Below are 24,914 nucleotides of genomic sequence, written 5' to 3'. Positions count from 1 at the left end.
ATGATATCTTACATTACTAGTAATATAATGTTTATCTTGCATATTTAAGTGCATCATATGTTCCTGGTAGGACTTCTTATCCATGATTCTTTTTAAAATGTCACTAAGATTGCTATTAGATGCTCTTGAGAGATTTATTGAATAAATTTCTTCGTTTCAATGCTGTACTAACTAGCTTGTAGCTGATCAGATTGCATCAGTCTCTTCACTGTGCTTTGCTGGATCTGAGCCCAGTTTTACTTCCTTTAGTGGATGACAGTAAAGGGAATCGACAGTCACTCTGTAATAGGCTTTTTTTCCCCCCTGGATTCAGGATTTTCCTGGAAAAGAATCTTTAATAGTATTCCTGATAAATTAAATATTTCTTACAAATTCTGTTCTGTTTTTTTTCATAGGTGTTGGCATCATGTCGGGCATTTCTTTTAACATCTCGGATTCCCACCAAGGTAAAGCTACTATGTTACTATAAACATTCCCCTTTTTTTAGATATAAATGTAAGTTGCATAACTTAAGTTGCATAAGGTTAGCATATTTTATATTTGTGCATCACTTTAAAAAAATAGTAATTGAGGAATGGTATGTTGCATGATATTGAATTAGAGTGGTGCTTCCATTAGTGTCTGTCTTAAATGGATTTGTCAATTTATGTATATATATACTGTTTCAGGGGAATTTAAACTTCTATAAATGCAGATGGGTGAATAATTATGTTGGAATCACCAACTTGAAGAACTGTGAGATGAGCCTGATGAACTTTGTAGCAGGAGAGTTTGTGTCCAAACAAACTGATAGTGTTACTCTCTCGAGCATTTGTAGTTTCAAATAGGAATATATTCTATTTGGAGACAGAAATTATATTGAGGTTTATGAAATTCTACTGTTTTCTGATGGTTGCTGTAGTTCATTTTGAAAAGCATCTTGCCAGCCTGCCTTGCCAATGCCAGTGGGTTATTTTTTTTCTGTTCCTGTGACAACTCATAGTGATTGTTATAGCAGAGAAAAATGTAGTTTCCATCTGAATGAAAATGATTGTTGTGGAAGAATATCTCTTGTCGGGCTTGGAATCGGTGGATGGCAATTCAGCATGCATTCTGTTTTGTTGCTTTACACATACGTACTTACACACCCACACGTGTATGTGAGTGCATATATGTGCTTTATAGAAAAAATAGGATCAATAAGTGATTGATATCAGGTGTCCAGTTCTGGTCACAGGTAAATGTGACTATCCCTTACCTATAATATGAAGATACTGACTGACAGGTAGTATGACTAGTTTGAATTTCTGCTGGAATTTATTTCCCTCAATGATCATCCTGTCCCTGCAGCACAGATAACTTTGGTTGGTTGTCTGTTGGCTTTTAGATGACTGCAGTTTGCAGTCTGGTTTGAAGAGGGGGTTTGGTGAGTGGTTGCATGGAAACGTAGAGCCAGTTGATGAACAGCTCAGACAGGGGTGCAATGACAGTGTGATGGACACGTGTGATGGGGATCTCGTTAAATAATAGCAAAGCCATTGTAATTCATCAAAAAGCTGTGGAAGACTAGGGCTCAGTGTACTAAGAAATAGCTGTACTCCTGGTTTAGCATTACAGACACTTCTCAAAACTGTTCCTCTTAAATGAATTTACTTAATTGAAAAACTTGTTTCTGTTTTCATAGAAATCTAGAATGCGTATACTGTGCTAGTGGAATTGTTACTTTAGTGAGGACAAATGGAAGAAAGGTGATCAGAAAAAACTGCTCATGGTTTATGTCAAAATTAAACTTTCTATATCTGAACGATTATTAGGATGGTTGAAAATGCATTTTTTTTCTAGCAGAATTAGTGAAACTTACTGAATTTTCTAAAATCTGTTCTGTTTTCCAAAGCTGGTCAGAAGCTACGTGAGGCCAAGAACTTCCATGTAACTGGCACACAGTAGCTGCTAGGAAGACAGCAGATAACATGCAGCACAGATACTTTATTAGTCCAGGCACCTCTCACAAAACTCAGTGTGCTGAGAGATGGCCGGTTCTGAGTGACTGTTACTACTACATCTGATTCTAAGCTTTGCTTTTCCTTAAACAGTGCTGTTGAGATGTATCTACCAAACAAGGATGGAAGTTAAAAGGAATAAAGGGTGATTAACTATAACGTAATCTCACACAAATATCCTTAGAGCAAGGGTATTACAGTTGCCACCTCATAACTGCACACTCGGGTTCAATCAGTTCACTTCCACTAATGTAGATGAAACGATAGGGAGGAAGTACGTAAAGCCTACTAATTCTTGCTGCAGTCTATGTAAAATGTAATTGCAACATTAGTAAATGCTGGATGTGTCACCAAGGCCACAGATAAGTGTATCAGATATTTGTGGGAGTGTAATTCAGGTTTGTGAATGTATTTCTAGTGCTAGCTTTCAGTACATTTTCATTGGAAAAGTTGGAAACTGTGAAATTAGCTGGGTCAGTAAGTGCAGGGTCCTTTTAAGAGGATTTTTTAAAAATGTAATTTAAGGTAATAAATAAGATTATACTTTTTAAAATGTTGCAAAAATTATTTCATAGTTTCAGGTAGGTGACATTTAGAGGGTGTTCTATATTTTTGCTGCAAAGCAAGGACTGTAAATCCATGTTTTTAAGTAGAATAATGAGCCAAAGATGAACTACAGAAGTGTTGCACATTTCCTGGTATTTGCTAATTCTAGTCAAGAGGATTTTGCACGATGAATTTTTGAGTATGGGTCTGTGTAAACTTTTATCAGGAGTAGAAAGGTATTTTTGATTGTGTGTACATCTGTATATGTTTGCATATACAAGGCACGTTAGCAAAAGCAGAACCTTCAATCTGTTAGGTAAATAATTTGCAAAAGTTGAAGGATTTCAATCGCAGAAATTTTTCCCTAAAATTTCATTACGATTTGGGTAAATAAATGTTGGATAGTCTTGTATGTTTGTTTAATTTGACTAGCACTGGAGAAAAAGGGTCTTTAACTTCTGTGTGTGTAGTCTGGTTTACTCCAGTAGCCAAAACCAAGAGCTACTGTGGATTTTTAATTTGTTTTTTCCTTTCTGGTCCACATGAACTGCACAGGGACATGTCCTGTCATGGCAAAAGAATTGCCAGTCTTAGCTTAGAAGTAAGGCACTGAAGAGACCTGAAGAGAATTGAATGTGTTAGCCTTGGAAAACTGCAGGGCTCTGGTGTGGTCGCTGGGAAGGTGCTTGGGCTGGTTCTGCCTCTCCTGCCTCAGTTCCTGGTCGCTTCCTAAACTGCTGCAATGGCACCCCTGTGGTCTGAAACTGTAGGATGATGCCCTGCAGCCAAATAAGGGAAACTAAGCATGTAAAGGCTCCTCAGAAACTTCTGAGTAAAGTTTGGTCAGTAGGTTAGGCCTTTGGTGGAAGGTGGACGTTGCATGGAAATGGCTGAGGGGTGCATGGTGCTTATATCTTCTGGCACTGTCAGATCATGAGGGCAATTGAAGGGAAAAGAATTCAGGAAATAGGCAACAAAGAACAAATGGACAGTAGTAACATAATGTAGATAAGTGCTTTAAAGAGGTCTTCTATTTCATTAGTCATGTCCGTCACCCTCTCCGCCTTCCAAATTTTAGTGCATCCTAAATCGTAACTATATTAACTGGAATTTTTTGGGCAGCTTCATCTGTGGTAACACTGTTTGTGACTACTTATAGATTTGCCAGTGAGACCTTGGCATTTAGGAGCTCTCCCTACCATCTTGCTGCTTTCTGGAAAACCTTTAGCTGGTTCTTATGGTTGGAAACTGGTACAGTCCTGACTTCTCTACTGTTGCAACCTTTGCAGAGAGGGAGTCTTGAGAGCTGCATCTGGGTCCCCAGGAGTCATTTAGGGTCGTCTTCTAAAAGGATTGCCACAAATACAGAAATAAATACAGAAATAGAATAATACAGTGTTTGCCAGTGAGCTTGGGAGCGCCCTGACTGTGAGCCGAGGATAAGATAAAGTACAGGAAACTTGGTGCAACTCAAACAAACTGCTCAGATACAATGGTTTTAATGATAAATAAGAGGAAATGACCATGCTAATGTCTTACCCTGTAGTTGTGATTCAGTCCAAGAGGTTTGTTTCTTTCTGCATATCTCAGCTGTAAAGATGTTTTTACGTAGGGGTGAATTCAGATCTCATAGCACACTCTCTGTAGCCCTGGATTTGTCCTCGCAGAAGAGGCCTTTTCTGCCTTCTCCTAAGCTCCCATTTAGATTCAGTATGTTCAGCCTTCTTTGCCTATCCTGACTGTCATTCAGGTAATCCATTCAGGCAAAGCTAATGTATTATTTCCTCTCATACTTTTAGATGTGCTAAAGCAGTCTTGAGCATTTATATATCTGTATCTATCTATATATGATATTTTTATTTATATATGTATATTTAAAAAATTGTGTGTGCACGTCCCTTCAGCTTCTGTGCAGTAAAACTTTTCACATCTATGGTCAGTGTAACTAAAGAAAGAGTAATACCTGGTGCTGTAAGTATTGTAATTAGTCATTATTCAGTCACAGGACTACACATTAGTAGGGTCCTGTATAAATGATGCTTTTTATAGTAACATTTTATAATAAATTTTATTATAAGCTTCTCTGTTTATAGCTTGCAGTAAAAGGTCCAATGTGGTATTCCCATAACCTCTAATAACTGTTTGAGCCCATAACAGGCAAATGTAAGTGTTCTTTTAGTGTAAAATGTGATCAGACTAACAAATACTTAGTGTCAATTACAGAAACTGATGTAAGGTAACAGTCGCCTCTCTCAAGGTATTCTTAACCTCATTGAAAAGCCTAATTGTGCTTTTAAATATGATGAAGTGTGCACTAATGTGGCATTTTCTTTTTTAACTACAGTTAGAACTAACTTTCAGCTACTTGGAAATCCAAGGAGTAACTTCCAGTAAACCAGGTCAGGTGAGTGTATTCCAGATAAAAGATCCCTGTTTGCTCCTTGCTAAGTTTGTCCCAGTCAAGGAGGTAATGCCCTGCCATGCGAGTGTCCCCATCTGGTGAGCACATTGTATGTTTGCATTCTTACATTCACGCTGCTTTGAAGTCTTAACAATAATGATAAAAATTTAAAGAGTCAGTTTTAGGAGTGTGTTGTGCAGGTGGGATGAGGATAAGAAATGCTTTCTCCCCCCCCCAGTTCTGTCTGGTGCAAGTTTTCATTTGTCTCATAAAAGAATCTTTTCCTGAGAGATGATAAAACAGTGACAGCTGGTGTATAATCATCACCATGCAAGCTTGAATGGCTTCTGTGGTGTATACCTTTATGGTGAAGCCAAAAGCTGCTGCTTACATTGCAGGCACAAATGGTTTGCTTCCAACTATTCTTGGTGCCATTACTGTATACAACACAGAACACAGAATGTATTTGACAGCAAGTTATGTATCCAAAAAAGTGAGTGTCTAAAACGAAGAATGCATTTAATATGTTTTTCATTCATAGGATTAACACGTTGACAAGATTTGACAGTCGAGTTGTTCAAAGTCTTTGTGTGCTGCATGTGTGTTTGGCTTTTAAAGAGCTTTTTAAAACTAAGAACGTCTGACACTTCATTTGAACTCTGGAAAGCTCTTACTGTGTTTAACATGTTGTCTTTTTAACCTGGCTTTTGAAGCTTTCCTTAAAGGAGGAAAAAGAAAAAAAAAGTCCAGATGCTTACTGTTTTAATGGGGAGACATTTAGTAAATTCTGTGTATGCTTTTGTGGCTTTATTTAAGGTACCAAAATGCCATGGTAGCAAGTGCTAATTATTCCTGGAGGCATACACAGTCACTGTTGTAGCAGGGTTTGCAAGGGATTTTCAGCAGCCTCACTTAAAAAATATTTTAGGAAAATAGTGTGCTAAGGTTTTGCATGTTTACATTCATTTGTGTTTTAGATGTGTAAGGCTTATACCTGAAGGCAGGCAGAATCCTAGATTATTGCTTGTGGGGCAAATGGTATTGTTGCAGTTTTCCTGCAAACAGCGTGTTACGTCTGTGATACCTGAAGAACGTAGGCTGGTGGTAGACCTCTCGCAGAAAGCCCTGAAGAGCTTTCTGCTGTAAAATAAGTGAGCAAATGGACAGAGTAATATAGGGAAATGTTGTGTTCATATTGGTGATCATGAAAAAACAGTGGTAACTTGGCCACTCACTGATTCATCTTCAGGGAGTGACAGCAACAGGTTCAGAAAGGAGTTGAATTGGTGGGAAACTGTGTGAAGATTCTCAGTGTGCTTTTGGGATAATACAGCCTCTTTGAGAGACGTGAACTGGGAATCAAAAGAGCCCTGGGAACTAGTTTCAGTAAAAAACAATCTTCTGCAGCATACTGCACGGTGGCCCCTCTTGTACTGTCTGTCTATACTTGTTATTTATTTTTAATGTTAGCTTCTTGTTCTGTATGCACAGCTTCTCACCTAAAAGAGTTTGACTTGGGCTGTGCTAAATATTCACATTGGAGAAGACAGAAACATTGCATTGTTTCCTGTGATGTGTCAGTCATACAGTAATCTGATTTGATTGTGAACACTCAACATATAACAGAGGTGGATTGCAAAAGGCTTTATTTTTCCCCCTAGCTAAAGCACATATCCCCCAGACAGTGGGACAGTTATGTTAGCTGAGTTACTGCTTCATCTGAACCGAGACAGCGTATTACCGTAACATTTTCTTAAGCGGCATAGATCAAAGCATTAGAGCTTTTCCAGAGGATCACAGCCATTAAAGGTTTTTACTTTTTGCTGGAGGAAGCAGGCGCTGCTCGTTCAATGGGTTCTTGTCAGGCTGCACTCACTTCTCCTGGTGTTCTGGGATGTGTTTCAAGAGAGGACAATGCTGTGAAAAGTTCCTGGTTTTCAAAGCGTCAGCTGAGGTCAAGATCCTGTGAAACTTTTATGCTCATGGGAAGCAGGGCACTGTTACAAAAAGCAAAGTTTGAGTATGAGGCTCTTGTTCATTCGAGAACAACTTTCAGAAATTTTACATGGAGCATTGTTGTGTCGTGTCTTAAATAACAGATTTTTACTGGCATGCAAAGCATTCAGCTGGCATTCAAAATGCTCTCCTTTATAAACAGACATGAATTATATGATACCCAGTTCCTACCCTCACGTCCTCTTCTTTGCAGTTGATTATGGAAACTGAGAAATGCAGCATCTCCATGAAGATGGCATCCTCGGAGGATGTGAACGAGGTGCTGGCACACATTGGGACCTGCCTCAGGAAGATATTCCCTGGACTCTCACCTGTGTAAGTGTCTTTTAGGGCACCACTTGCAGCAACAGATTGTGTGGGAAGGGGGACAAGCCGCCACGTTGTGTCCACTGATCTCCCCATCCTGACCTCAGAAATGCACTGAGGGTGTGAGAAACATCTTGAGGCAAGCACTGAGCTTTTATGTAGGTATATGGCAGAACCAGGAGGCAGAGCAGAGCATAGGTAGGGTATGCATGCTCTGTAGGGTCAAAAGAGCCTTTGTTTTGAAGGAGTGATGCAGGTATTTGGAGTCTTAAGATCTCATTTTACCTTATTGCCTTTCCAACTTAAGGTATAGCTTAGATTCTGGCTTTTTGTTGTAATTTACTCCTTTCTCCATAAACAGCTGTGATATTCAATGGGGTTTTTGTTTTGTTTGTTTTTTTTTTCGCCAAAAATAAAATCTGAGTTGGGGAAGGAGGCCAAAGTTCCATTTGCTTTCAGTGTTTGTGAAATGATACACATGATTGGGAGCGTTGTTCTTCAAAACTTAGCCCCAGGCAGTCTTGTCATCTACTTTCCATAGTGTAACTGGCTCCTTGAATCACACATCTCCTCCTTTAGCTTTTTTTGCTCTTTTAAGGATTGTTCTTGCCTTTTTTTTTCCTCTCGAATCTCTGCCTCTGAATTTTATCGTCTTGCAGCAATTCTCAATAGTTTCTCTTCATTTTATTTCATTTCTTCTCTCTGTCATTGCCTCATCTTCATCGCTCTCTACCGGATCATGCAGCTCTACTCTTACTCTCCTGGTGTTCAGCAATATTAGAGAAAGTGGACTGTACAAAAGAATTTTCCAGGATGCACTGATCTTTTGAAGTGACCCTTTGTAACAGACATTAGATATAAAGAGTCAGGCTAAATTTACATGTTTTATTTTGGGTGAATGTCTTTATTATTCACCTTTCCTGTTGGTGGAGTAGGAAGTCAAGTTCATAAACTCTGGCTGGCAATTTCTTTTTTTTACTTCCAGTTTATCTTAGTGGCAGTATTATTAACTGCCTTAATGGAGATCAAGCTCTCCCTTCAAAAAGTGCAGATCCAAATGAATATTTGTGAGCAGGTTTGCCATAAAACCTCAATAATGATGTGAGAAATTGTAGTAAAGCACTGGAACAGGCTGGCCAGGGAGGTGGTTGAGTCACTGTCCCTAGAGGTGTTTAAAAGACTTGAGTAGATGTCGTGCTTAGGGATAGTGCATAAAAGCACTGTATAAACAGCAGCAGTTTCAGAGTAACGAGTAATACTATGTCTCTCCCCTATTTTGGGCATCTTTGTGTTAGTTGAGGGCCACAAGTCTCCTTAGCTTGAGTGATCCTGTCATAGGAAAACACTCAGTTGCTCCAGTAGTCACAGGGTTATTCTTCAGAAAGAAAGAAGAGGCAAATAAAAGTTACTCCTGCTGGGTGCCATCACGATGGATGTGACTTTTAGGCAGAGAAGTGAGTTGTATTAAAGATGATAATTCTTCCTATACACTCGTTTAAAATTGTTCTTGAAGTAAAGAAGATTTGTGAATTTAAAAATACTTTCAAAGCCTTGAATGCTTTTTTTCCCCCCTTTTTGCTTCTAGGAGGATTCTGAAAAAAGTAACTATGGAGCCTTCAGAAAGACTGGCTAATCTCCAGGCCCTGTGGGACAGTCAGACAGTGGCAGAGCTTGGACCTTGTGGTAAGAATGAATTTAAAGGCTCAAATATAAAAAGGCTGGAATTGCAGTGTCAGGAAGTTTAATTCTATTTCTGGCAGAAGCTTGTAAAGGTGTAATTAGTTTTAAGGTGTAATTAGTATGAAGCAGACTTCTGATTGGTAGGTGAAGGCACTATTTTAGGCTTTCTTGCAACCTGTCAGGCAAAGAGAGGATAGACTCGGTTTCTTTCAGCAGCACAATGGTCAGCCTTCCAAGAGAAAAAGAGAGTGGGTTTTGAAAGACTGGATCTTTAAGTATTAAAGTATCATTTTAGATGTGTGTTTGTTTGTTTACTTGTTTTACTGTTCTGTTAAATACTCTCTTGGGTTGTTTTTAGGAGGCTTTTCACAGATGTACGCTTGTGTTTGTGATTGGCTTGGATTTCCCTATAGAGAAGAAGTACAGTGGGTAAGTACACATCTTGTTCTGGAGCTCTTTTCATCTAACTGCACAACTGATGAAAGAGCTGGTAAATCACAGTATTTGGAAAAAAACCAGCAGTTCTGTAAGGATGTATTTGGTTATGTATTTTCAACAGGATGTCGATACGATTTATCTGACACAAGATACCAGAGAGTTGAATTTGCAAGACTTCAGCCACCTTGACCACAGGTAAACAATATGCAGTAATCGTGCTAATAGTTTGCAAACTTTCCTTGTTCCCCCTTGCTATAGGGTTTGCCTGCCCTTGCTAAAGTGGGATGGTCCCATAGCTGTTACTTTAATGTGTAGACCTCTGAAATGACCATCTGTAGCATTTTTATTTTTCAGCGCAAAGCTGCTGTTTTTGCACAAAAGCCCCATGGAGACCACATTTCATTGAGGAGCCTGAGAAGCTAAATATATTTTGCTCTTGGAAATACTCCAAGAAGTTAGCAGATAGATACTTTTCCTATGATCGTGGATATAAGAGCTCAAATCCAGCAGAGAAAACATGCAACTGCATCTGTTGGGCAAACCAAAAAAAAAAAAGGGGAATTATGCAGTCTTTACTTATGCAGAATCTTTTTCTCATAGTGTACACAGTAAAGGAAATTATTTTTGTCAGCAAGGAAGGTTTAAGTTGTTGAACTGAATCCCAGACAGTAGTTTCTCCATTTACAATACATGCTATCAAAAATGTGTACTTCAAGAAAGGAACTAATTGAGGGTAATTTTACTATGAGATGCTGAAACTTAGCAAAGTGTTGTATTTGGTTTACTGTATTTAGCTGGCTGAGAAGATTGGATTCTGTGAAAGTTGAATCTGAAGATATTTAAGTAGGAGGAAATGGGAGGAAGTCTTAACTAAATTCCATCATTATACACGGGAAATGACAAATTTAGGAAACTGCAAATAAGATAAAGAAAACATTTGTTTCTTTGGGAAAGCCCAGTGGGAGAACTAAGAATCTGTCAGAGGTACCATGTTAAAATATTATAACAGGAAGGCTGAACTTGGAGGTAGATAAGTGAGAGTATTTTGCCACAGCATTCTTTGTAGCTTTAAGCTGTCTAGTATGTAAACTCGCCAAAAAAGCCTTCTCAGATACTTACTCAGCTTCTGTGGGTTTTCACAAACTGTGCTGAATCCCATGGCAAAGTTACAAAGCTGTGTTACCTGTGTTGTCTAATTCAAGTAACTCTAACAAGACTACAGGGCTGCCAGTAGTGCATGGCAGATGTAGCCAAAGACTGGTTGGTTGGTTAAGCCTTGCTGAGAGAAGATAAGGAAAGGAATCAGCAGAAGCAAATGTGTGACAAGAATAGAAGAGTACTTTAAATATGTTGCAAGGTGAAAGACCATGGGGCATTCTTCAGAAAGTGATTTACAGATACCCAGCTTCAATAGAAATTAAATGTTTGAACAATTTATTGGGAGTGAAAAATATTACTTATTAGGAAAGAGTAGGTAGAAGAAGTGTTCTAAGTATTTAGAATATCTCTGCTGGCTCAAATGAGCTGTCCTTTGGAAAATGTAATAATGGGTTTGTTGCTTTGCAGAAGCTTTTCATTGAAGTGCATCACTGAGGAAATATATTTGTGTTGTTAATAAAAGTCTTTATTAAAATATCTCATGATTGTGTAAGTCCAAAGATGCAAAACAGTTTTGGAGCCAATTACATGCCATGAAATCCATCTTGAAATGAGAGTTTCTGTGTGTTGAGGACTTAACTGAGAAAAAGGTTTTGGATTGAAATGTCAAGAAAACAAAATTTTTTTAGGAAGCCAAAACCTTATGTTATTCATTAAAAATACGAATTAGGATCTGAGATCTCAGTCAATTCAAGAAGGTATGTGAGTGTTTTGTGATATATTTAGCACAGTGGGAATGCTATAAATTAACAATATGCTATCATGTTTTGGATTTTGATAGACTGTTGTATATCTTGTGCACCTAGTTTTTGGGATTGCTGACACGATATACTTCATGTTGTGGAATAGCTCTGAAGTGAGGTAGGATGGGTACAGCAGTTCTACAGATGTGCATTGCAAGGATAAACAACTTGGGTTTTTATGCACAAGGCTGTCCATTGCAAGAATAAACAACTTGGGTTTTTTCTAGTAAAGCATTTCTGTTAAAGGTCAACATGAGATGGTATGAATTATAGATCAATTTAAGTTCCCGGAGTGTTTGACACTTAGAGTGCATAGCATGGCTTGCCACATGGGAACATGACTCCTGAGGTTTCATCAGAAGTTACGTTGTGCTGCAAACCATATAATTGTTTAACAATGAAAAAAAAGACTCAAAGTGAGCAAGGCTTATTCAAGTCGGTAGCATCATTTCCATCTCTATAGCATATGTTTAGCATATTTTGGACATTTTAAAAATTGTCAGAGACGTGTGATTGGTTAGATTTCTTTCTTTCTTTGGGCTGTTTAGATTTCTTGCCATCTTAAATACACTGAGAGACAGAGATGGTGGAAAAAAACGTGAAAGCATTAGTGAAGCATGAAGGTTGTTGAAGCTTGGAGAGATTTTCTGCATTTTGAGAAGAACAGAATCTGTTTTCATTTTAAGATGGCACAGATTTACATTTTGTGAATCGTGCTTTACTCTGGACGGTAGTGTAGTAAGCAAACTAGGCAATGCGATATAACTCGATGAGGGAAAGCTATGAGAAGGCCCTGCTTTTGGAAGTGGTCATTAGCATTCTTTAATAGCATATTGGAAAATAATTAGATGTGATACTAAAATGAAAAAACCCCTAGAATTTAATAGAATGAAGTGAATAAAGCAGTATATAATTTTGAAAAGGAAAGCTCAGTAACAAGCACAATGAGGTTAGGCAAGCTCAAAGCAAGAAAAGGAGTAGAGGTAAATTTCTAAAGGATGCTCATTTGTCAGAAACACCTTCAAAACTTGGAACAAAATGTAAAAACAACTAAACTATATAGTTTCTCCTTAAAATCAGATAGTAAAATCTGATAAAGCAAAATTTCTAGACAAAGGTGAATGTGTGTGTGTGTGTGTGTGTGTGTGTAGGAGGGGGGGTTTAGCCTTTGGTGTTACTGAAGAGTGCCAGTACCTGTGCTTGTCTAGGGTTTGAACAAACAGGCCTTGACTACTGCAGCAGACTAAACTGTTTAAAGATGAGAATTTGCAAATCAGCTGTTGATTTGTTTCAAAGTATTCCTGTCCTGCTGCAGCAGTGTTTCTCTGACTTCTTGCAAGTGCGACAGTCTTCCCACTAACTCTGAGCAGCCTCTGTCCTTCAGCCCCACCTCTGAGTCCTGGGGAGAAGAGGGGAGAAGGGGATGGCCTCAGGCAAGTTCTGCCTGCAGCCCCTCTCCTGCCCAGAAGGTACTCTCCAGGCTGACTTACCAGCTCCGTGGTAGGCTCAGTGCTTGCAGCCAGTGATCCCCGCTCATCGTTCCTCTGTTCCTTTGAAGGAACTGATGCTGCTGCTGCTGCTGGCTGAAATACATCTGCTGGTGCTGCCTTCTTCTTTTGGGGATGGTGGTCCACAGCATGAACAGCTCTTCCCCAGCAGTGTGATGGTGCTACTATCAGCCTGTCCAGCATTTGCCCTGCAGCATTCACCACCAGCTGTGGCTGACTGGTTACCACTGGGTAGATAAACCAAAATTACACCTGAAAAGTGGACTCTTATGTTCACTCCACTTCCAAGGCAATGGCACTAGCTAGAGAGACATCAAAACTGCTAATTCATTACCTTCTTACCGATCGCTTTAGGGTAAGGGAAAGGAGGAACAAACTTCTATGTGGACACTCCTTACTCCACAGCAAGGTTCCTGCCTGCCCAGCCTTAGGGGAAAATACCTCTGGGTTGTTTATTGCACGCCCCCCCCCCCCCCTCCCCCCCCCCCCAACATTTCACTAGTAATCACTGCTTTACATGGAGATAAAGTGCATGTGTATAGGAGCAAAAACAACGTGGTGGACAGAAATAAATCTGTACACTTTGTGAAGCTGATAAGACTTTGCTGTGCCAGTGGAAATGAATTCACCACAAGACTTGATGTGTGCTGTGAATGAGATGGAAAACAGGCTTAATCCTTGAAGGGCACCACACACTAGCTCCTCTGCAGGAGTGTGAAAATGGTCTATTTGCATGAGCTTCACAGTTGGTGAGCTGCAGTCTTTTGCTGCAAAATGCTGCACCTTCTTACCGTTACCTTAGTGATGATGGGCTTGTACTTCCAAATCTGGCAACTGCACTTCCCAATATAGCCTGCTGAAGGCTTGTCCATATGATGTTGCCTTGTCTCCTGGCTTTCCTGCATGTTTAACAACCACCCTGAAGTGTCTGAGTATTCATAGAGGAAAAGTTAGAGAGGAAAAAGGAAAAGAAGATAAGGGTGCTGGTTGTTTAGTGAGGGTCTCTGCCTACCAGCATGTCCTGAATGAAAAGCTCAACAAGACCAGGGGAGGGCTGGGTAGGACTAGCTTATAAAAACCAATACTTTTAATTTTTTTCCTGCGAAAACTGTGGCTTTTATGGCACTATTTTGCTGGTTGGATAAGTTCGTGTATGTTACAGCTCTTCTATAAAGACAAGGCATTTCTAATTAAAGTCCAAGTGTAGGTGTATATACGTGTTTAATATGTTGTGTCAAAATGATCCAAGTGCTGTGCTGCTAAATAGTGTGCTTGTGCTTGATGGATGATTCTGCTAGGGGGTAGCGTATGGAAATGATATTTATCAATGTCTGTTATTGGAGAAACTTAGCAGAGGGAGCTCAGATCACATTAAGAGGCTTGAAATCAAGAGAACAGGAATAATTTAGAATTTCATTTGTGAAATCCCTTTTACAATTAAGGAGAGTTTGTGCTGAAAGTCGCATTATCCTTTTGCAGGTCTCCTGCTTCCTGGGGGAATTTAACTATAGCGATGAGACAAGGAGGTGTTCTCTAGAAGCATTCAGTCACGGAATGATATTAAATCATCAGACTGCCAAAAAGCTTTTTAGCATCATGCTCAATTATAATTAGAGGTGATTAAGAAGCTTAAATATGTCACAAGCTGAAGAAAAAGTAATGCTAAAAGTAAGAATGGCAGCCCAGACAAATTCCTGGTTTAAAAATTCATGCTAGAATGGATGTCAGTTGGGCAGTCAAAAATTTGTATTAAAATCATGAGAGAGACGCACAGCTGCTGATGCTCATTTTTTAGAATGCAGAGCTTTCTGTAATGGGGATGGTAGGCAATTAGCATTGCAAAAGCATGGGGAATTAGATATGGAAGAGCACTTAAGAGATTGTTTCAAATGACCAAAGCTGACAGTTATATGAAATGTGTGTAAAAGTATTTTTCTTTTTCTAGAGACTTAATACCTATAGTTGCTGCCCTGGAGTATAATCAGTGGTTTACAAAGCTGTCCTCCAAGGATCTGAAATTAGTAAGTAATAAACTGAAAGACTATACCTGCTCCTATTAGGCTGTGCTGTGTTTCAGAGGATGCTATTACACGTTTCCAGGCGAACTTTTTTTAGGCAAATACAACTGGGCAATCTATTGAAATATTTTTCCCTTAATCATATCAGGAAAATATAAACTGTTGGATAGTTAATTCATGCCATTAGAATCACTGTAGAGAGTCAGGTCTTGTCAAAATTTCAAGAGAATAAAGTTTGAAAACTTTGGGTAATAACAGTAGCGCATAAAACTACTTCATTAGGCATTGCTGGCTCCCTCGAACAATATTTGGTGACTAAATAGGAAACTAATTTTAAAGCAGCCAGAAATCTCAGTTGCTTTTTGGAGGTGGAAAGATAATATCAGGATTATGGTTGTTTTTTTCTCTCACATACAAAGCAAGTTTTTCCTCTTAATTTTCGTTGATACTTGATGAGTTTTTCTCCCAGTTGGCTGAAGCTAACCTTGTGTAGTAATAAGTATGTAGCTGTGTGTGACATTGATATTCTTCCACATCAGTTTTCTTTCTGAAATGCAAAAAGAGGGCAAATCTAAACAAGTTGAACTACTGAAGAAAGGGTGAAGAAAATAAGTAATTAGTTGACATTTTAAATATATCCAAGTATACTATTTCTTTTAAACTTGAAAGATATAGTCACAGGTGGAGTTAGTGGTTTGAGAAATTGCTTTCACACAAATCCAGATGCATTTGTCCTCAAAAATGAAGCTTGAGTCTCATCTTGTTTAAATTCATGCAATTGTATTGATCTGAAAATGCTTTTATTGCATTCATAAGCTATACTTGTCCATGAAAATACAGTAGACACCAGCTTATGTGATTCTTGGCAGAAAAGTAGGCAAAAAACTTTTCTTTCCTGCTGGGATATCTTACTCGAAATTATGCATGGAAAAAAAACTGGGATTATTTTAAATTCTGTTGTATTTTGCTAATAAAATCACCACTGTGAAAAGGTATGATGTCATTAATCAATTTCTGCTTCAATGAAGTGAGATAGTTTGTTTAGTTAGAGGACTGGCCAGTGAAGTTTGCTTAGAACAAGAACTGTCCGTATAATCTGTCTGAGAGATTTTTACGTGAAAGTTTTTTGGAGTTCTTATCAACTTTGTTGTGGAAAACAAATAAACTTTGTCCATTTTGAAAATGCACCAATTCCTTAAAAAAAATACCCAAATCCAACAAACCTAAAAAGTTTGTCTTCCACACACTCCATTTTCAGTCAAAACCACAAGGAACACGTAAATTGCTGGACAGTAAATCTGTGCCATAGGAACAGTGCGGAGGGTCAGTATGAGGTCAGACATATCCGGAGGCCATCGAGAGCTTTGTGCTTCGTGAGTCTCACTCTGACATTGTGTGTGATAGATGGTATCCATACTGTTTGTATAGTACATGCATGAAACTTTCCACTTTGCAATCACACTGCTGTACAAGCATTGTGATAATATGAATTACTGAAATATGGAAGGCAAAGAGAGAACTGGGAAAATGGCCGAGTTGACAGTCTTTAGAAAAAATTGTCACCTTTACTGTGTAAAGGATTAATGAGATTTTGCGTGTGCTATAGAATGGTTTCAGTTGGAAAAGACCTTTAAAATCATAGAGTCCAACCACCAAGAGCTGGTAGATCAGGTTTTTTTTCTTTTTAGGACATTCAATTAGTTTAATTTTTTTTAAGTTCCAGAAAATGTCAGACTGTCATTAGAGAAACGAATGTCCCAGGTATGAATGTCACGTTGTTTTTAAAGGTGGAAAACAGAATAGTTTGGGCACTTCATGATCATAATTGAAATTCAGCTTTAGACTTCACCTGAATGTTGGTTAGTGTACACTATGGGGGGGTCGGGGGAAGGGCAAATCCAGAAGCAAAATAAAAGATTATAATAAAAGGTGATGACATACAAAGTTTACTGTATGGCTGTTGAATCATTAAGGTTTTATCTTTCTGTTTGAATGAGCACAGCAAACAAATTCTTTTGTTACCATGTTTTGTTCATGGTACTTGCAAATGTCCATGCAAATTCTAGAATGCAACAGCAGTAGGATCATGGGATGGGATTTGTTTCAATGTACATTGAGAAAATTCATACTGAAATACACTGACCCTTAAGCACTGGTCCTTAGCAGTCTTTAAAGGACCTGTAGACAGAGTGCCTCTGATCTTGTGATTTTTGGTGGGGTTTTTTGGTCTGCCTTATAACATCTTTCTTTGTGTTCAGTTGTCATTCCTGGCCAGCGTTTATTCTCCTTTGCGCTAGTTGCCACTTTCTTCTGAAGGAGTAGCATGCATATGAACAAGATTTCTTTAAAAATTAAGTGAGCGTTTTCTAAATCTGAGCTTTTTCTGAATCACAGGGTTTGGATTTTTTGCTATCATTATAAAAATTCTGCCCCCTGTGATTAGGTGGCCTGCTTCATCAATGACTCGCTTTTAGTCTGCCTCTCGCTTCCCTGAGCCTTTTCCAGAAGTCCTCTGTTGCCATCTGACTCTCTCTCTGGGATATTCCTGGTACTCTTACTTCCTATTTATATATGACAAAAAGCTGATCATGGCCTGTATCCCATTACGATGTAGAGCTTATAACTCAATAACCGTCTGTTCTATGTTTGTGCTCTTTAACGCTGTTCTGTCTTTTCTGTGGCAGTCCACTGATGTTTGTGAGCAGATACTGCGAGTGGTGAGCAGGTCCAATCGATTGGAAGAGCTGGTATTGGAGAATGCCGGGCTGAGAACGTAAGTAATTCCTCTGAAGTGTTGCATTAGTTACTGCTTACTCCCAGCAAAAAGGATATATGTGTGTTAGCCAGAATAAAAAGCATTAAAAAAGCTTGTCCTCGATGTCTGCCTTGTTCTGAGGATCCTGTAGTCACAAGCTTTTTATCAGGCTTTCCAGAGGTTTCTTATGTGCCTTTAAATTGATGCTTTATAAGATTCTGCCTGGACAGTTGGGTTAAGTGGAGCAAAATGGATTGGATAAGAGCATAAACCCTAAATCAACTCACACTGTTCCACACCAAACATGGTTGCCAAGAGAAATATCAACACTTTTCTATCATTTAAAAAACAGTGTTTGAGGTTTTGTTAAAAAGTGTATTATTCCATCTTGCATAACAGATTATTGTTCCATTCCCAAGAAAGCTGTTTTTATCTTACTGTGGATTGCAGTCTGCTCAAATATAACAGGACTTCTACATTAGCAACTTTTTTAAAGAAGCAAGAAAGTAGATAATTAAGTTCAGTGCCTTGCTGAACCCTTAAAAGAAAGGTACATAGAGGTAATACATACAATTTAATCCTTACGTATGTTTTAAATACAGTAAGTTGTAGTTACTAGATATTTGCTTTTTGTTTCCTTCACAGGGAATAGAAGCAAAGTTCAAGTTACAAACTAGCCCGGTTGGAAGTATTTGTAGCTTGTCTAGACAGTCTTGGACACTATTCTAACAATAAAACAGGATAAACTCTAGTGCTAATGAATTTTTCTGTTAATAAAAAAAAACAGTGGAAAGGTGAGAGAAGCTGAACACTGTATTGGATTCTGAATAAAGAAAGGAAACAAGCACAGGGAAAATACTTGGTGTGCTTTGCATTGACTCCTCTTCCATTGTTTGAGTCTTTCCCCCCTTATTTTAAAAAGTGTTTTGCATTGAAATACATTGAATTTTAAAAGAAAATTGCCTAAAAGACACATGAAAATTGAGGTGGAGTTGGAAATTACACCCAAACTTTCTGATTTGCCTTTAATAGCTGTCATTCAAACATAAGCACCTGATTTTAATCTCATTTTTCCTCCAGTATGTGCCATGAAATCCAATGATAATCATTAATATTAAAAGATACATTGACTGTCTTTGCACATAGCCTACCTTAACTTACCACAGTTGAATTAGCTGTTTTCAGTTTTAACAGGACTTGACAGATAATCAGCCTGTGACTTTGGTTTTCATGTCTCCATCTACATGCACAGTGTTTGGCATTTTGCCTTGGTGTGTATCTGCTCCGATCAGCATTGTCTGTCTGTTTTTGGCAAGGACACATTTGTCAGTTTTGCCATTTATCATATCTGCTTGCTAGGAGGAAATCCTGTTGTTACTGGGTAGCTTACAGACCAGTCATTTTTAATGAGCTGTGACAGGCTGCTGGACCAGGGTTAAGAAAGAGCTACCAAGAACAGTGCTTTCAAAAAGACCAGAGCAGCTGCAAGAGCATATTTCTTCCTGCAGCAGAGTCACTTTAAGACAATTTCATTCTTTTCAACCTTCAGCTAATAATTTCTGTGATTTGGTTTGGGCTATGGCCCCATAAACACTTGTCATCCTCCCAGGCTCCCTCCTCGTTGTTGTAAGGACCCAGGACTAGGGAAGTGTGGACTTGCTGCTGAGGAAGACAGGTTGTCAAGTGAAACCCTCTGTCTGATAAGATTTGTGCCAGATCAGATGCTTTTGAAAATTTTATCCCTATTGCTATTTCTTTGACAGACGTAAAGGGTGCAGTCTAGATTATGTTGGATGACTTTAATGCATATAGCAAACAGTAATATTTTGGTATGTTAACTGAGGTAGGTGATATCCAGATTTCAGAGAAAGTAAAATCGTTCAGAATGACCTGAACAAATCAGCTTCAGAAGAGAGTTACATCCCTGAGGTGTTTTAGAGGAATGGGACAAAATGATAACCAAAATATAGATTTCCATGAAACTGCAAGACAGATTCTTCAGTCTGAAAAGGCCTGTTTGCAGGAGCTGTTGAAAATGAGCTATTTGTTCCGCTTACATACTCTCTGAAAGCTGGTGGGCAGAATGTCCCTACCACCATCTGCACCCACCTCTTCAGCCCTGTTTCAAAGGGAACCCTGGCTATGACAGAGAGAGAACCAGAGGTGCCTGCTGCTGGTATCTGGAGGTCCTTTGGTATTGTGTCTCACCTGCCCCTGCTGGATGGGCTCTGAATTTCCTTAGACCTAACAGCATTAGTTCCTCCCACACAAATCCTTTTTGTGTTACAAGGATGTTGTCTAGATAGATCATGAGGAATTGTTTTGTTTGTCTGAGATTTTCAGATCTGTGCTATTCTTACCTTTGCTGAAATATTCTTACATATAGTTAAATTGAGTCCTTTTTGGGCTTTCTGTCCAAACTGGGATCTTCTCAGCTCAGGCAAGTGTGGCTGTGTGATGCATACAGAGCGAGTTTGATTCTTTATAGAAAGTGTCAGACTTAAGTTGCATGCTCTCTGGTTGAAGTGTAAAGCCAAAAGAAGCAATAAATTCTAGGACTTGAACCAAAGAGTGGGCCAAGAGGGGAAGAAATGTCACCCAAATGCCTGTGTTTATGGTAGGGAGTGGGGAAGTTGTGTTAGATTTTTCCAGAATGAATCTTGGAGCTCCATGCACCCTACATAGATAATCCAGTGCTTTCTGGTGGCAGTGGATTTACTGTACCTTGACTAAATAGTTCACATACCCCCTAGTTATCCAAAAGGTTCTGCCTACGTTTGTGGTAAAAGCTGGAGCAGAGTTTGTGACCAAGTCTGGAGGTGTAGGCAGAACACTGTAATGGCAAGAATCTGTTAGGGATAAAGGAAGAGTGGGAAGCTATGAAGAAAGAGGGGGGGTGGGGGGGGGCAGGCATTGTTTGGGTTTTTTAACTGAAAACCTCATTTTTCTTGGCTGGACATAAGGAGCTTGATTTGGTTGCCTAGCACAGGTGTCTAGTGCCATTTGAAATGCTGGAGGGTATCCATAGACTGTTGGCAAATGTAACCGAGAGCCTACAGGAGATACGTAGTCTTCTGCAACTGCAGCTGGTAGCAAAGCAGGATACCCTGAGGCCTGTCAGGTGGCAGAGATTCAAGCCCAGAATTTCATTCCGTGGAATGTTTGTATTCACATGCTGCATGTATTTTAGGTAAAGAATACACTTTTCCTAAAGGCAGCCCATCATCATGCGTTTGCAACGCTTGCACCTTGCAACAACAGATAACCAAAATCTATTGAGGTTGTTGCTGTCCAGTCTCCACTCTTTTCCAGATACTGGAAGAGGATGCTACCTCCACTGCAGTTCTCAGCCTGCAGACTGATCTACTAGTTTTATGGCAGGCAGGATGTGTCCTGAGGAGAAAGGGCAGTGTTAATGATCTGATAATTATTATTAATTATTGCTCTTCTAGCAATGTAGCTGGTAGTTCTCCACCACAGGCCTACAGGAGGTCAGATAGTGTACTTCGGGGCAGAGAGAGAAGGAAGCTGAAGGCATATTTTTGATTTCTACTTCAGTATCTAACTTAGGTGAAGTAAAAACATTGCAATTATAGTCTCACTTTAACAAAAACACACAGTAAGGCAAGTCCCTTAGTAAATGAAAGCTTTCCAGTAAGTACAAGGTACAACAGCCTTGTGACTTCATGCAAGGAACATGTCCACCTGAGTCTGACAGTGTGGTCATGCAGGAAAACCCAAGCTGGCTTTGAACTTAGTGCTGTGGGTGGTGGTAGTCCAGCTGCAGCAAAACGCTCTGAGATGGGGCAGCGTTTCCTGGCCTCTCAAGTGAATTTGGAGCAGAGGTAGGTCATGCTACTGCAGCTACCTACCATAGTTGGCTAAAGTTAGTTCAAAGCTATGCATGCTGCCTGGCTGTTGTGAGCATTATACAACTGATACACCATCATCTCTCCTGGGCCATGTTGCTAGGACTGTGGTCAGCTAGTTCTGTACTTTGATGCTTCTCACTATAAAAAAGAAGCCAGCAAAGACCAGTTCATCAGGATGCTGCTGTTCTTTGAGAGCATTAGTCTTGCTGTTTACAAGGTCAGAAATACTCCTGGTTTGTTGACCTTCTGGATATGCTGCAAAGCCTGTCTGTTTGAGTGTCTGTTGGTAGAGAGATGCTGCAAGTGAACAGATTGACTTGTGAGTGGAGGAGGTAGTGGTGTGCAGGTTGATGTGTATATCCCACCTATGTGTGGCATGGAAGATATGGAAGATGTGCTTGACTTTTAAGTTATTCTCTGTATCTCCTACTTTGTATCTTCAGATCTTTATCAAAAGCAGTTTGAGCTTTGTTTGAATTCCCTTCAGTCTCTTAGGCCACAGAATAAATAAATGAATAATAAAATTACCTGCTTGGAAAGACAGCAAATTAACCAGATAAGCATTGTTTAAAACTGTGACGAATCAGTTACTGCTCTGCAGTAGGATAGGCCACTTTCATCTAGTAATCTCTTGATGTTTCTAAACCGCTGAATAAACCTCCTTGATACAGGAGATAACAGGAGTCTTTTTTTCTCTCTTTCCTTTTCTTGCAGGGATTTTGCACAGAAACTAGCCAGCGCCCTAGCCCATAATCCCAACTCAGGACTCCATACGATCAACCTTGCTAGCAATCAACTTGAAGACAGAGGTACTGTAACATATATATTCTTGTCTTTCTACAAATGTAATAGGAAGATTACTGCGGCTCCATTCAGCTTTGCCTGAATAATAGGTTATTGTTCTGTGTGTAATGCTGTTGTAAATATCTGTCGTTCACAAATGGCTGAGAATTGCTATTCTTTTTGATTTATACATATCCATTAGCTTGTCGAGAAATACTTAAATGTCTTAAACCAAGCATGGATTTCATTAGATTTCATTACATTTTAATAGAGGTTTCTTTTAAAGGAAGGTAGAGCACAGTGACTGCTGAGGACTAGAGAGTAAATAAAGCGGTGTGTTTTTTAAAAGCAGTGTCATCAGTTGAAAGATGAAGCATAAGGCAACTTTGTTGCTTGGATTATATTTTCCTGATGGTTTTGCGTTTCTGTTTCAGCCATAATTCCATACTTACTTCTAGGATTGAAACTATTCCTCTTTTCAGCTTTGTGCTAGTCCGTACTGTTGCCAGTACTTGGCAATGTTCAGTAATACACTGGCATAATGGGAATCCTTATGGAACAAGTGCTGTTGACTCCACAAGAAGGAAAATCAAGCTGAACAGCTCAGCTTTTCTCAGACTAGGCACTGCTAGGCATGATTTCAGTACGTATCAAGCCAAGTCGTTCCCCTCCCTTGTCTACTCTCTTTTCACCCAAGAGACATTTATTTTTAAAATAAGGTTACATTCTTTCAGTCTGGAGTTGACCCTTCAGCGCTGCCCATGTGAGATTTTCATTTGCTTCACTTAATGCATTCCAGGCACACCATGTTCTGGGATCAGACTGTCTTGTGCTCCTCTTGGGCCAGAAGAAAAATAAGAATTTTACACAGTGAACCTTTTCTCATTTTATTTGGTTTGTTTTGGGAAAATTTTCCAGTCTCTTTGCTGTCATGATTCAAACTGGAAAAACTGTTCATTTTGTTTACAACCTGACTGACTCAAAATGTTGTTAACAGAGAGTTTTTGTAGGTGTTTCTCCTTTCTTGCTGGTTTAGTGAAGGGAAAAAAGATGGGAAAGGATTTTTTTCCTTTACTCTTTTGCATCTCTTTTGAGTAGAAACAAGTGTGAGAATATTTTTGTTTTTAACCCATTCAGAGTAGTTTTTTATTTAAAATTATTCATATGAATTGCTTTAACTCTTCTGGTTACCTCTTGCCTGCTGATTACTGCTTGCCCTCCTTATCACATGCAAGCCAATGTTTTGCTGAAGAGCATTATTGTTATAATGTGCTGTTGGCCTAACTGCACTGTACAAGAATTCCTGTTGTAAGTTGGAAAAAGTGCTGTTACATTCTTGATTCTACTTTTCAAGAAGTGTATTTATGTATTTATATTGTATTATAAAAAAGGTTTTTTTGCTGTTTTTTTTTTTTTTAAGGAACTAACTAATTTTTATCTTGAAAGCAAAACAAATGACTATTTATGACAAATCTATTTGGTAGATATTTTACAGTGCAGGGGATTTTTCATTTTCTTTAGACATATCAGTGTGGGTGCTTTCTTTGCAATGAACCAATAGACTCAAACCATTCTGCAGCGTCCACATACAAGATACAAATGAAATGCAGAAGCTATAAGTTGTAGAAATTAGTAGGGTTTTTTCACTATCTGCCTCTCCTATCACATATGCAATTAAAATCAGAACTTTTTATTAGAGAATTAGCTAAGTTTTATGAGTACTTAAAGATAAATTAGCTATAATTGCAATGTGCAAATATTGCTACTTTTCGGTTTAAGAAAGATTTACATACTCTGTAATCTGATATTCACGGGGTGCAAGGTAGATTTGACTTTATAAAACTGAAGGAGCAGCAAGGATTTCACAAGTAAAAGCTGGCATAATGGAGACTTATGGAAACATGAATTTTGGAAAATATCTCTTGAAAAATCACTTCTGCAGGAACTGGAAGTTCAACCAGAGTATTTTGCAATTATAAGGGAAATAACAGACTGGTGTGAATTATGAGAAAGAACATATTATTGTGTTTTGTTTGAACTAAAAAACCACCCTAAGCTATTATATATTGCTGAGTACTAATAAATAAAGACATTATATTACATTAATGCAACTGTCTGTATTCCAATAACATGGGAACTGTGTTTAGTTTAACTAAGGCATAGGACCTGGCTTCAGTTCAAATACAACACAGTGTTTAAATGAAGTGATTTACGCTGAGACCAGTCTCTCAGTTTGGGATTGGCTTCCCTTTATGGTACTGTCAATATTTGTGAGACTAATACCTGGAAAGTTTATTATCAGTTTTGGCTTTAAAATCTAGCCATGCTAAAGTAATGAGAGTTTTGCTTCTGGCTCTACTAGGATCAGAATTTAATCTCATATTTTGTTAAAAATAATGCATAACAAACATACTGAAGCCTAGAAATACTCAAATTCAAAACTGTGTGCCTGGATGCAGTTAAGTTTACTTAAGAGAGCCATTAGAGCTCTCATCTCTGGTACAAGGTCAGCAAAAATGAGTGGCTTAAAGAGCATTCAAGAGCCTATGTGACCATAAGCTCTTTTTCTGCACCTGATTCCTGTATCTTATAACTGGGTGGATCCTTAACGCCCAGTGCTGGTAGGATGTTAAAATTGTTCAGATTGACTAGAGTGATAAATGATCAGTACATTGTTAGCTAAATACAAAGATGGAGAGGTGAAATTATTT

The 24,914-nt window shown here is 38.8% G+C and overlaps 1 protein-coding gene across 1 annotated transcript in view; it reads left to right on the top strand.

The window, feature by feature from the left end:
- Nucleotides 1-395: 395 nt before the first annotated feature.
- The window catches only part of LRRC16A (leucine rich repeat containing 16A), a gene marked incomplete at its 5' end in the record, with an annotated part of 51,674 nt that continues 27,155 nt past the window's right edge, over nucleotides 396-24,914 (top strand). Inside the window, 9 exons of the mRNA XM_010180651.1 lie at nucleotides 396-446; nucleotides 4,870-4,929; nucleotides 7,136-7,257; nucleotides 8,834-8,931; nucleotides 9,287-9,357; nucleotides 9,488-9,561; nucleotides 14,721-14,796; nucleotides 17,478-17,566; nucleotides 22,135-22,229. Of these exons, the coding sequence (XP_010178953.1) occupies nucleotides 396-446; nucleotides 4,870-4,929; nucleotides 7,136-7,257; nucleotides 8,834-8,931; nucleotides 9,287-9,357; nucleotides 9,488-9,561; nucleotides 14,721-14,796; nucleotides 17,478-17,566; nucleotides 22,135-22,229 (736 nt within the window). The remainder of the gene's footprint in view (nucleotides 447-4,869; nucleotides 4,930-7,135; nucleotides 7,258-8,833; nucleotides 8,932-9,286; nucleotides 9,358-9,487; nucleotides 9,562-14,720; nucleotides 14,797-17,477; nucleotides 17,567-22,134; nucleotides 22,230-24,914) is intronic.

This window comes from Mesitornis unicolor, unplaced genomic scaffold, assembly GCF_000695765.1.
Source record: "Mesitornis unicolor isolate BGI_N332 unplaced genomic scaffold, ASM69576v1 scaffold34533, whole genome shotgun sequence".
Lineage (NCBI taxonomy): Eukaryota > Metazoa > Chordata > Aves > Mesitornithiformes > Mesitornithidae > Mesitornis > Mesitornis unicolor.
Note: the sequence above shows the minus strand (reverse complement) of the source record. Positions and strands in the feature narration are given on the sequence as shown.